At 31.5% G+C, this 14567-nt stretch overlaps 1 protein-coding gene across 1 annotated transcript in view; it reads left to right on the forward strand.

Annotated features, from left to right (window-relative positions):
* The window catches only part of LOC113511974 (ATP-binding cassette sub-family D member 3), a 37511-nt gene that overhangs the window by 1126 nt on the left and 21818 nt on the right, over positions 1-14567 (forward strand). Inside the window, exons 2-5 of the mRNA XM_052894481.1 lie at positions 595-858; positions 1256-1325; positions 2235-2332; positions 8105-8285. Coding sequence (XP_052750441.1) covers positions 595-858; positions 1256-1325; positions 2235-2332; positions 8105-8285 — 613 coding nt within the window. The remainder of the gene's footprint in view (positions 1-594; positions 859-1255; positions 1326-2234; positions 2333-8104; positions 8286-14567) is intronic.

The following is a 14567-nucleotide window of genomic DNA, read 5'->3' on the forward strand; positions in this document are numbered from 1 at the left end:
AATGGAATGTCATACTCATTAAAGTGAAGTATTATTCTTTTATGGTCAGAGACCTAAACAATATAATATTTTATTAAATACTAAAATTCCAATGACTTTTAAAATTTAATTTTTTCTCAAAAAAAAAAAATCTTCATCAGAATTACTTAACTAAATAATTTTTGGCAATTCCTTTTATGCAGTCTTTTCCTTTTCAAAATAATATCCCCCATGTTATCCATTCAATGCTTATAATATGCCATAACAGACATCGTAAAATGTAATTTTAATTCCTATTTTGACCACGTTTTAAATATGAGAATGCAAACCAGATATGTTAAATACAGTGATTAATTTAGAAGAGTAATAAACTAATTTCACAGGTCAATTAAACATAGGAAATTAAAAATTTTATTCACTTTACCTGATTGGACATGGAGTTTATATGACGGCCCTATTATTTTAGTAAATGCCTTATGTCCATATTGTAAATGGGCCGTATGCTTCTTTGCCACCATTACAATTTAAAAAAGTAACAAAATTAAAATGTTTACCAAACACTGAAGGGGAATATTGGGAACAACTGTAATAACTTTAGGTCCTCACTGTTCACAGTAAACATAGCAGAAGCAAAGATGGCAGACTGGTCAGACTGTCTCCAGAAGAACAAATACAATATATGATTAAAGAAAAAACAAAAAAGGAACCAAAAGGGAAAGTAGATGCAAGGTTTTGGGCAGATCTGAAGGTATTATGGAAAATTATGTTCCCTGGTTTATGGTCAAGGGAGAGTGGTTTGATGGTGCTCATAGCAGTATCTCTTATTTCAAGATCCATTTGTGATCTATGGCTTATACAGCATTCAACCTTAATTGAAGGGTAAGTAGTTTTAAAGGCAGTATTATTATATCAATGTACCAAACTATTCCGCAGCATTACCTATATATGTTTATTCTTTTCAAGAAGTTCATAAAAAATGTACATAAACAATTTTTCCACATCCCTAAAACAATCAGTGACAAAAATAATTTAATCTTAAAATATAAACTTAACTACTGCTATGTATTGTATGCTAATATATTTGAATTATTTAATGAACTGCCTTGTCATTGGTTGTTTTAATTATCTAAATGAAGTTACACTTAAAAATGGAAGACATTTTGTTTTTTTAAATTGCTCACATCTTTGAAATTGTAATTTAGTATAAAAAATTATTTTAATTTTATCCTTGCTCAATTTTTGTTTACAAAGAGCTTAACATAATTTTTTATTACAGATCCATTATTTCAATGAATTTACCGGACTTCAAGAGATTACTAGTACAATTTTTCATAGCCATGCCAATGGTAAGTTTTAAAAGTTTTCATTGCTTATATATTTAATGGCTCTTCACTTCAAACCTTTTAAGCTGTAACTAAATAAAACTTAAGGTTATTATATGTCATTTATTGTTATATAAAAAACTAGCTATAAGAGTATTTTATTCTTATATTTGTCCAAAATCTCTACTCCTAGGAAAGCAACTATGTCCTTGAGTGGTGTGATATGCAGCTTTGTATATACATAAAAGATTATGTATGAAGATTATGTACCTATTACAAATAACTTGGATATTCACCTATACAATTACATTATTATCTTTTTTAGCTCAGCTTCACATAAGTGCAAATTGTACAGACAAACCTTTCATTAAAAGTATCTAAATGTCAATGAAACTTATATTTAGTCTATAGCAGATAAACACAGACGTTTATACTATTAAAATAAATATTATACAATATAGAATTTATTTTATAAACTGCATAACTGATGATTAAATTGAGTAACGAATTGTGTTTGTTTAATTGAGTATGAATAGACTCACATATAGGCTACGGTAACTGCTTCCTATCAGGTGGGTCATATGCTTGTTTGCCACCTCAGTGGTATTAAAAAATATGGAAGGAAGCAAAAGTGGTATGTTTGAATCTGAACATTTGTTTTGGTACTGTTTCTTTATGCCCTAGCATACATATTTAGATTAATACAATTTATAATAAATATAGTAAGATAAAGTATTTTAAGTCTCCCATTACACAAATCTTATATTTATCTCTCATTCCCGCAGGAACTTCCAAAAATTAGAACAATTGATTCCTCAATATTAATAAAAAAATTAAATATTTCGAAACATAGGCTTAGACAAATTTTCAGATTTACTTTGCTTATTTATACACCTATTATGACAAATATTTATATAATCCACTTGTTTTCAGATATCTTTAGTAAATAATGTACTAAAGTGGAGTATAGGAGAAGCAAAATTGAGAATTAGGACCAATTTGACATTGCACATGTATCAAGAATACTTGAAGTGAGTATTATATTGATTTACTATTGTTATTGAAAAAATACCTTGTTAAGCTGACTCCCGGAAACCATTGTGGTTAATTCATCACAACATTCCAATTGATATAACTTCATCCTCTTGTCATCGGTCTCTGAGTGCCCACAGCGTAAATCAATAATGCAGGCAAACTTACTGGTCCATTTTGATCTCATAAAAAACCCTAGGATCCCATTTCAAAAATAATTATTTAATATTTTCACAAATAAAAAAAAAAAAAACTAACAGTATTTATATGAGACATCGTCGTAAACTGTATTTATTTATTAGATGCACAAGACAGCTTTACAACAAAATATTTTTAACAGCATCAATACAGACTATGTGTCATGGCAAGTTGCAAAGCCAGATATAAGTATATACCTATAACAATAGTACATTGTGAAAAGAATCATCGAAATCGGTGAAGAATTGGCTAAAATATTATATTATACACAAGAAGTATTACACAATTTTGTAACATTTCGGAAACATAAAAAATACGGTCAAATTTCGAACTCCCTTTTCGAAATTCGTATAACAGCAGTAAAAGTATTAAAAATTGGTATTTTCTTTTATCAAAGAATCAGGTTTTATTTTATAAATATTTAAAATCTCTGCGACCTACCTAAATATATGTATATGTTCGGTATTCATAGATAAGACCTTATACATAATTAATTACCCCGAATCAAAGTTCAAATCGTTTGCCTATATTTTATATAAACTATATATTGAAGTATAGATAGCTACATTGTTGATTGTACATTATATAGATAAAGAGTAGATTTTTTTTAATGGATGACAATGAAATGGTAAACCACGCCCGTGCTAAGGGTATACACCGGCGGGGCACCAGTGAGAGATGATAAGTGAGGATGAAAAGGCAGGTCAATTAGCCCATTGGATGAATACACCTAGAATTCAGCACGATGGTTTTCAGGGTGGACCATATAGAGGTCGACCTGGTGGGTATATTGCTAGCGATTGGGCTCTTAGTCTCCATTTCTAACAATGCCCTCCCCCCTCCCTTCCCCCCATAAAGAGAAAGTTGGTTTACCTAAATTCTACTTTTTTACTGACTTTACTCTTATTATTTTAATATTTTATTACTTAAATAATGCCTTTATTAAATTGATAAAAGTGATAACTCCATCCGCGCTGTATGCCACAATCTTTCAAGCCGAAACTATAGTCATAATAAGGCGTGTAGAACAGAATCTAAAACTTTAACTATATAAATAATAGTATATTTATTTACTAGTCAAGCTGCATTACTTGCACTTATACGAAATTAAGTCAAAGCTTATAAACAACTGCGTAATGTTATTAAATGCATTGGGTAGCATAAAAAAACATTATCTTGAAATGAATCGATGGTCACTGAATTATTCATAATATAATATAATAATAAAATACCTATCATTGAAAGGATTTAGCAGCGAACTTTAAAAAAGGGCGAGCACAAATGATCATGGAAAGGTCGCAGTGTCTCAGGTTTTTTTGCCTGAAAAACGGAAAAGAAAGGCGTCTTTCAATAATAATAATAATACTAAATTTCATAACTTTTGGCTGAGCCACTAAAAGGTTTTCAAACGCACAAACACAATTTCACAATTTTTATAATAGTACTCGTTGTAAATATATAATTAGACAAATTATCGTATAACGCACATTTAAAAATATACAATCTAATTAAGACCTCATCTTTTAGAAAAAATAAAGACATTTAAAAAAGTAATTGCTAGACGCATCCATATACAGTGCAGAGAGAAAGTTGTCTGACCTCGAAAACGAAGCACTAATTGCGGTTCAGTGCAAAGTTTACATTGTTAACGAATCTTATTGTATTTATGCACGCTATCATATCGACACATATTTGTAATCAATAAAGTAAACGTTTATAAAATTAATGGATAAAAGGCAATGTCCAATACCTACAAATAGAAACAAAACAACTGAAATATGTGATTGCTATCAGAAAAGACGTCAATTTTCCTGATTTTTAGGGTTTAATACCAAAATAGTACAAAGTTGACTTTGTCTATCCCTCTTTTTATAGAGCTGTATCTCAGTGACTGTTAGTGTGACTCTGTCTATCCCCTCTTTTTATAGAGCCATATCTCAGTGACTGCTAGTGCGACTTTGTCTATCCCTCTTTTTATAGAGCTATATCTCAGTGACTGCTAGTGCGACTTTGTTTATCCCTCTTTTTATAGAACTATATCTCAGTGACTGCTAGTCCGACTTTCTCTATCCCCCTTTTTATAGAGCTATATCTCAGTGACTGCTATGCAACTTTGTCTATCCCTCTTTTTATAGCACTATATCTCAGTGACTGTTATAAATTTTACATTTGGTATAGTTTTATTATTACTATTTATTATAGATCCGCCAAAAAATTACTTATTTTACTAAGAAATTACTAACAAATTGACGGCCTGCATAAATAACATATTTAAAAACGCAAAACAAATACAAGAAAAATTATTGAGAAGTTAATAACCCTAAATTTTAATACCTACAAATAAAGTTATATATGCATTAAATATATTTTTATATATTAAAATTTAGCACAAACTAAACAAACATGGTTGAAAATATTTTTTTTTTTTAATTCAAACACTGGTTGTAACTTCAGAGAGAGAGAGAGAACTACTTAACGTACCCTAAGAAGCGTACGTTAAGTACGTAAGTTAGCCCGCTACTTAAAAAAGTAAGTGCAGATTTCAGATGTAGGTAAACCAATGTAGTAGATCATTTCTAGGTAGCGTGTCAAAATAAAACATATACCAATTTTTAAGTTTAATTTTCAGGAACATAGCAGTGAAAACCGCGTTTAATTTAGTAGATATTTTTTGCGTGATGCCGAAACAAACTTAAAAATAAACAAAAGTTCTAAAAATTACTGTCTTCTATTGCTTCTATTAAAAACCCTTTAACCCTTCTTTGCATGATTTTTTTTTATTGGTGAAATCAAAGTCATATAATCAAAGTGATATAATTCATGTTTAAAATTAAAGGAAAAATGGTTAAAACAATAAATTTGACAGCTATATATATTTTTTTTTCTGCAATGAACATTAAAAAATTATCAAGACACAATCAACTTAAAGTGAACTTGGTCTTTTATATAAGTTTTAGGCATTCAGTGTTATGATGGACATTTCTACCAGTATGCAAAGAAAGGTTAGTATTTTTTGTTTAAATATCATCCATGTGCAGACATCGACCACTTATGATTTTTATAATATTATAATTATAAAATTATAATAGTCTTGTAATTGTCTTGTCAATTGTGAGCAAATAATTTCGAGCAAGTAATATGTTAATACAAACTTTGGATAGGACTTCGACCGGTCTCTCAACTCGGAAGATAAGAAGACAAACCTTTCGATGGTTTGTTTAACGAGACTCGTACAATAGAGGCATTGTTTAACCTTGGTACGTGAAGACCCTAATGTTTATGCATTTCATCATAGATTTACTCTATTCGTATATGATTTTTTTTTTTACAAAGTCACCTATACTTAATAAACAACTATGCCAAGTTTCAGATTTACAGCAATTTTACCCAAATTTACCTTATGACTAAATTAATTTAATTGGGTTTAATTAGTTTAATATATGTAGGTATAAGGTGTAGAGCCTTAAAACCAAAGTGTGGCAACACAAACTATATGGAAAAGTAAGATATTTTTATTTATTTATTGCACCAAAAACGTAAAAATATATAATACAATGACAATTGACAAATATAAATACAACATAAAGTAGAAATCAAATAATATAATAATAATTAGCTATATAGGTTAAAAATATTAAAAAAAAGTAGAGTTCCTTATGAAAATTACAATAATGTAACCCAAGGTATCAACAATTGTATTATTAAAGCTAAGAAATATACTTTTAGCTTCCCAAAGGTTGACTGTAAGAGATCCTTTTATTGGATAAATCCGACATTGTATATAATTTTTTTTTTAATGTATCCCATGTACATTATGTACAATAAATATTTTACAACAATAACGACAAAATACCAATTTATCTTTCTAGATAGATACTCACGCGAAGCCCAGTTAAATCAGTAGTATTCAATATATTGCTTTTGAAATTTCAAATACTTTTTTCCATCAGTATAAAAATGATTGCGTGATTGCCATTTTAATTCCTTAGAGCATTTATTAAATATATCAATCAAAAATAGATAATTACGTTAGATTATGAACCATTAACGCTTAGATATTAACGCTCTTAATATGAATAGAAAAACATATATGCTTAGGTATGAACGATATCTCTCTTTTGGAAAATTCACTTTATATTGTGAGGAGATAAAAAACATTGCTGCAAAAAAAAAAAAATCTTAAAATTCCTATCACTGATAAAAATTAGCGGCGGACTTTAGAAAAGGGCAAGCACAAAAGATCATGGAAAGATCGCAGTTTCACAGGTTTTTTCTGCCTAAAAAAGCCCATCTTTCAATAATAATAGTAGATAAGAATGCTCTTAAACAGTTTTTAGAAAATCACCATAAAAACGCTGTGAAGTTTCCAATGTTTATGACATATTGCACCATTTATTTTATTACACAATAAATATTGCGGTATTAATAAATAAATATTAAATGCGTTTTCAAAACATTTGTTTGATTTCCTTGACTTGTAGTGTACATCGTAATCTATCAGCATACATGTACCAGGCGTTAGAAAAATGGATTGTTGAAAAACGGATAAAACACGAGATCAGTGCAAGGACAAAGAGTTTTGGCGTTCGATTCTCTGCCGACCCCGTAAACTGACTCGAATTTTAAATGTATTAATTAACAAAATATATGTGCTAATATAATAAAAGTGAAGAGTTTCTTTGAACGCATACATATCTGGAACTACCAGTCGGATTTGAAAAATTCTTTTTAGATTTCATATCTCATTTCTTGAAGAAGGTTATAGGTTATTTAATATAACAATACGACTATGGACAAAGCCGCGAGATAAAGCTAGTGTTGAATACTATATAGCATTAAGGCCGCCTTGTGTACTATTCATGTTTTGTAATGTGGTAAATAAATAAATATGTAGGTTCAGTATAAGGAAGCAAAAGTATATCGTACAATATTTTATTTATTTTTACGCAAGAATTGTTTTTAAAAAATTACCTGTGTTTGTATACTAAATTTAATGCAAATCCGTATAAGCGTAATTGATTAATAAATTGGTGGATGGATTACGTTTAATTAGTTCTTGTACTGACCTTGTTAATTAATTGTACATTGAGTCTTGTTTTTGTTTTATTAATATTACGTATCACGCAAAAACTACTGCACCAAATTAAATGCGTTTTTCACTGTTACATTCCTGAAGGTCTTTTTTTTTTTATAACACAAAGGTAAACGATCATACAGCCTGTCTGATGGTAGACGGCTACTGTAGTTTATGGACGCCTATAACACTAGGGGTGTCAACGTGCGCGTTGCCGACTTTGAAGAAATCTTAATATACTTTTTTTGAAGAACCCATACTAAAGTTTCTAGGGAAAATTTCGGCAGGGAGCTTATTCCACAGCCTGAGCGTTCGTGAGAGAAAATTTCTGTGATTAATCTTAAAAATTAGTATATTTTATTTTGATACGTCATGTAAAAGTGGTTTGGATTTCCTACTTCTAAAACTTATAAAATTTTAAACTAATATTAAAATAAAAATATTAATAAAAATAATTGTGCATAGTATTTTTTTTTTAATTTATAATCTATTGTTGCAGAGGTTTCACGTATTATCAAGTATCAAATTTGGATAATCGGATAGCAAACGCCGATCAAGTATTGACTACAGACATAGAGAAATTCTGCGACACCGTTATAGACCTGTACAGCAATATCAGCAAACCTCTACTGGACATCGGCATATATCTGTACAGGCTGACGACAAATCTGGGAGCCACTGTAAGTAAACAACTATAATCTATATAACTATATGTATGTATATATGTGTATGGCACATACCACTATTATGGTATTTTCCTCAAAGGTTCGTAAGTCGACAAACAACAAAAAAATTTTGAACGTCCTTTATTATTGCCAGTAAGTTGTCAGCAGGGTTGCCAGGTGTAATTAATAAAAATACCGAATGTGACCATTGGCGAGGTTTTTTTTTTATTGTAATTTACACTTTATTTTGTTAAGTGTATAGATGTTGCAGTCAAAACTCTTAACCAGTCAAAAGTACTATTGACTAGCAAAATCAGGCAAAAAAGTACTTTTGACTGTATGCTTTAGCCAATAATATTTTTGACAAAAGTAACAGTTAAAAGTATTTAACCTAACCGCAAATTTGCGACCTCCTCGCAGTCCCCCCTGGAAACTATTGTGATTGAATCATTAGTGAATTTGTCATGATGGGCTAAATGACCTGCTTCATCCTCACCTATATCACCCTTCACTGGTTCCCCGCCAGCGTATACCGATAGCGCAGGCGGGTCACTATTCCATTATCATCCAATAAAAAAAAACCGCAAATTTGCAATCAAAAGTACTAATAACCAATAATTTTCAGTCAAAACCACTTTTGACCAACCTGTTCAGTCAAAAGTACTTTTGACTGGTTAAGAGTTTTGACTGCAACATATACATCTATACTAATATTATAAAGAGGAAAGATTTGACTATTAATTTATTTGTGGATAAACTTTAAAAGTACTCAACCGATTTTAAAAATTGTTGCATCTATAGACAGCTGCATTACATATTAACATAGCGTATATATTATTTTCCAAATATCTGTCTAGCCGTTTTTATTGTTGCTACATGCATAAAGTAGGTGAATTGTAATGGATGCTAATGGAATGGTAGCCCCACCTGCGCTATCAGTATACACTGGCGGGGCACCAGTAAGGGATGATAGGTGAGAATGAAAAAGCAAGTCAGTCCATCGTGATAAAAATATCTGGAATTCGCCACGATGGTTTCCAGGAGGAACCACGTGGAGGTCAACCGGACAGGGTATATTGCTAGCAATGGGATTGGTAGTTCGCATCACTAACAGTCCCTTCCCCCTTGAGTAGATGAATTAGGTTCACAGAGCACAAAAGGTTTATAGGACCGCTTGCAGGGGACACCGTCGTCTGCGTTTTATCTGTAAATTAATACACCGAACTATCCTTTTCATCAGCAAACAAGCTGATGGTCCACCTGATGGAAAGTGGTAACCGTTGCCTATAGACAAGAGCAGTACCATGGACATAACAGAGTATACTGTTTCGCACATGATACCCCCCATGCGTTGCCATTCCTGAGGACTCAGGTGTTATTCCTCTATACCCTGTAAATTCACGCCATATCCCACCCTTCAAACCGAAACACAGCCATGCAAACACAACTGCTTCACTATCCTTTTGTAATAATTTAATATTTTTGGCATACCGTACACAGTTCACGAAGTTGAAGTCCAGGGAACCTGGGAACCCTGATTGACAATCGAACGCGCCATGTTTGTATTGGAGGCTCGCCATTTTGTTTTTGTCGACTTATATTCCTTTGTTAAAAATGTTTAGTTTCACAGATAAAAAAAAGTTCGAATTAGCCGTTTAACTAAAATTTTGCATTTATATAATTCAATGTCCGTTCATAGAAAAAATAAAAATAAAAAAAAAAACACTATAGTACGAAGAATCGAATCTTTTTAGATTCGATAATAGAAATGATAAACAAACTACTACATTTAACTACATAAAGGAAATTACATTTTAAATAAAAAAATTGGGAACATTTCATTGTAGTAAGACGCGTACAAACTGAGTTCTAGTTTCTCTTACATTACAACACGATTATAAATAGTATAGATAGATAGATAGATACTCTTTATTGTTTCCTCCAAAGGATTACAATAGTAAACTTATTATAAATATAAATAATTACAAGAAATAATCATAATGAGAAAACAATGGGCGACCTTATCGCTAAGAGCGATCTCATCCAGGCAACCTTTGGATGGAGAGGAGTAATTATAAATAATTTGGTGGGAGACACGATGAAAAATTTTGTTAGTTCTAAATATGGGAGATGTGATACATTTTGTTATCTTTGTTTTAACTTTTATTTTTATTTTAGCTATTGCTTTTGTCGCTGTTTTAATGCGACAACCTCCATATCTTTGTCATATTGACTATCTTATACATTTACTGAGTTTTTATTTCCGAGATTAATATAATCTTGCCGTCTGTTTACGACTAGGAAGTCGTAAATAAACGGCAAGTGAAAACAAAGACTTCTTGTTTTAATTTAGACTTTGGCCCGACTATAGAAAACCTTATAAAGAGAGAAAAATGTGCAAAATAATAGTAATAAAATTATTCTTTTATGTAGTCTCCTTGTAGAACAACGTTAATTTGTCGGGTATCATTTTTGGTCACCGTTTACTTTACTAATCACGAATAGTTATTCCAAGTATAGTTATACGTTAGATTGCATGGAAAAATAAATTTTGATTTATTCGAGATTAAGATCATGGAATAGACTATCGGCGGTATAGTTGTTCGTGTATAAATTAAAGTTTGGTCGAATCCACCCAAAGGTGGCAAACAAGTATACGGCCCACCTCATGGTAAGCGGTTACCGTATCTTTTCAAATAAAAACAAAATTTCTAAATCGATTTACAACTGACGGAGTTATGAGGTAATAAATTAACAAAAAAAATGCAACCGAATTGAGAACTTCCTTTTTAAAATCGGTTGAAATGTGATAGGTATCATAATAAGAAAATTGCCATATAAAAAGCGTATATAAAAATTATAATGGAACATTGCTAATTATCATAAGCAAATTATTGCTGCATACATTATATAATGTACTTTTGACCACAGAATATTTAATTGTTTTTTGTCTAGATCACTTTATTTAACCCCTTGATCTAACCGTAACTTGACCGTTGGATTTAAAAATACCTTCAATTCCTCGGATTATTTGAATAGCTTGTTGTATTTTTCGGCGTTACCCGCGTAAATCACTACATAAAATATTCTATCTGCTAAGTTAGGATATAACGTACTTTACACAGGTTGGTTATATCAATTTTATTCAAATCTGTTCAGTGGTTTTTGTGTAAAAAACTAAGAAACAGCCATACATTCTTACAAATTTTAGCATTTATAATATTATTAGAATTATATTTTTTATGCAACTTAGAATGGCAAACAAGCAAACGTCCTACCTGATAAAAAGTGGTAACCGTCGCCTATAGACATGAGCAGTACCGTAGACATGACAGAGTATACTGTTTCGCCCATGATACCCTCTATGCGTTGCCATTCTTAAGCACTCAGGTGTTATTCCTCTGTACCCAGTAAATTCACTGCCATATCCCACCCTTCAAACCAAAACACAGCTATGCAAACACAACCGCTTCACGGTAGAAACACGAATGGACAGAGGTGCCCAAGCAAACGACTTTTGTACAAAGTCTCCCTCTGGTGAATTTAAACATCCAAACACATCTTCAATTAATTAATTTTTAATTTCAATTTAATTGCTTTCTATTTGTATACAATTATTATTTTCTTTTGTTTCTTTTATTTTGATTTCTTTTGCTCTTGTTTTGTGTGCTACTGTGCGGGCCGCATGCTTCTTTGGTTAAATTATTTCTTTCTTTCTTTCAATTTACATTACTAGTGAAACAACAGTGAAAAATCAGATGTTATTGTGAACATGAATATTAATTAGGTATTTATTAATCTATACATTATATCTCATATAATATACGATACGTGCAATGATGATAACAATTCATAATCAAATTCATATATCTAAATATTTGTAAATAATCAATAATATAGATTTTGTAATACTGATAAATTTTAGCTAATACTATATGTTCGTGATTACGCCACACGAACATATAGTGGGTGGCAAATGAAAAATTAAAATTATTGAATTTACTGTTTTTATTTAATACTTCTAAATACACTGATCGAAAAAATATCGCAATATAACTACATTTTAATATCTGAAATGCTCGCTTGAGCGACAGACGGACGGGATCAAATCAATGACAAGTATAGTTATAATTTTTTACTAGAATTTAGGAGTAGACTATGAGAGACTTAGATCTTACCCATTAGAAATAAATCTGTGAATAATTGAACTGATTATTTGACTAATCAAATAAAAAACAAAATAATTCTAAAATTATTTTGTTTAATTTCGCTACCATTAGTATGCGTGCGACTGCCAACACTCGAAGATTGACTACTTTTATTATTACCAGAAATTCTACAACCTTCTATATCAGCCATCAATTTCCGACCGTCATTCAGTCCACGCACGTCTTGTAACACGTATTTCATCTCTAAATGAGGCATCTTCAGATATATTAATAGATCGCTGCTCGGAGCCTAGTTAACCGTTCATTTTTACGCGGTTTGTTTATCGAATCGAATTAAAAACCGGCTCCTTTTTTTAAATCGGTTGAAAAGTATGTAGCACGCTGTTCAATTGAAGAAACATTATGACAATTGAAAAATTAGTCCAACTGAAATCTATATTGTCGTAGAATGCTCGTTCCTGATTTTCAACCGAATTTAAAAAAGAGATTGTATTTTTTTTTCTTTTGTTTTTTTTCATAACTCCATTGTAAACCGGTTTTAAAACGTTCTTTTTTATTTAAAAGTATATACTTACAGATCAGTTTCATAGAAATTTTATCAAAATTGCTTCAGTAATTTAGTTTGGAAATCAAAATAACTGGTTTTGTCACAATTAAAGTCTTTTTTTTTCAATTGACTTCAAAAAGAAAAAGGTTGTCTATTCGGTTGTATTTTTTTTTTGTTTGTTACCTCATAACTCTAAACCGATGTAGATTTTTTTTTGAAAGGATATACTTACAATTTGGTTCCATTTTTTCAAAATCTTTTTATAAAATTAATTTTTAAATCTAAATAACTGGTTTTGTCACAATTGAAGTCTGTTTTTTTTTTACTAGACAGTCTTTTATTATTTGTGGAACATAAACTAAATTTATTACTCATAAAATTCATTTAAGACCTCGGCACAGATAATACAATAGTCTAACCTCGGTCCCACAAGTAAATGCTTGTAAGCAAGATTTTTCTAGTTGGGTCTTCGAACGCTGTGAGTTTCGTCGCTCCATACAGTCCGATTCCAACAAAATACATTTTACGATTATGTAATACTATCTTTTACCCGCGACTTTGTCTGCGTAACCGGAATATTTTCACTGTTCAATATAAAAAGTAGCCTATAACCTCAATCCCATATGGTGTATATCAAATTTCATAATTGGTCAAGTCGTTAAGACGCTAGCAGGTAACAAACAAACAAAAAAATTAACTTTGCGGTTTTTTTTAATTACCACATCTAAATTAATTGTATTTTATATGTTGATGTTTTTTACTTCCTTCAATAAGTAAGTTGCTGTGTGGTCCCGGCATAGAATATGAGTAAACCACCCGTTCCTACCAGAGGGAGACTTTGTACAAAAGTCGATTGCTTGGGTACCTCTGTCCCATTCGTGTTTCAACCGTGAAGCAGTTGTGTTTGCATGGCTTTATTTCGGTTTGAAGGGTGGGATATGGCGTGAATTTACTGGGTATAAAGGAATAACACCTGAGTCCTCAGGAATGGCAACGTATGGGGAGTATCATGGGCGAAACAGTATACTCTGTTATGTCCATGGTACTGCTCATGTCTATAGGCGACGGTTACCACTTTACATCAGGTGGGCCATCAGCTTGTTTGCTATTTTAAGTTGTATAAAAAAAAAAACTTGTGAGTGTCGTAAGAGGTGACTAAGGGAACTTAATGGCTGAGGGTTTTTTTTTAATGGATGACAATGGTATAGTAACGCGGCCTGTGCTATCGGTATACACTGGCGGGGCACCTGTGACTGATGAGAATGAAAACAGGTCAGTTAGCCCATCCTGACGAATGCAACTAGAATTAGCCACGATGGTTTCCAGGGGGAGCCACGTGGAGGTCGACCTGTCAGGGTATATTGCTAATATACCCTGATAGGTCGTATTGCTAATGGGGCTATTTTACACCATTACCAACAATCCCTTTCCCCCCAATGGCCGAGGGATAGGCAACAGCGTCCCTTTTAAAACGTTACCAAAACCTAACAGCGGTTGTCAACCGGCCTGCTAAGTGTGGTAACTAGTATGGGGGACTATTATGGGCCTATATTCACCAGTGGACAATTACCGGCTAAAATA

The sequence above is a fragment of the Galleria mellonella genome, unplaced genomic scaffold (genome assembly GCF_026898425.1).
Source record: "Galleria mellonella isolate WM207_F2 unplaced genomic scaffold, CSIRO_AGI_GalMel_v1 utg213, whole genome shotgun sequence".
Classification (NCBI taxonomy): domain Eukaryota; kingdom Metazoa; phylum Arthropoda; class Insecta; order Lepidoptera; family Pyralidae; genus Galleria; species Galleria mellonella.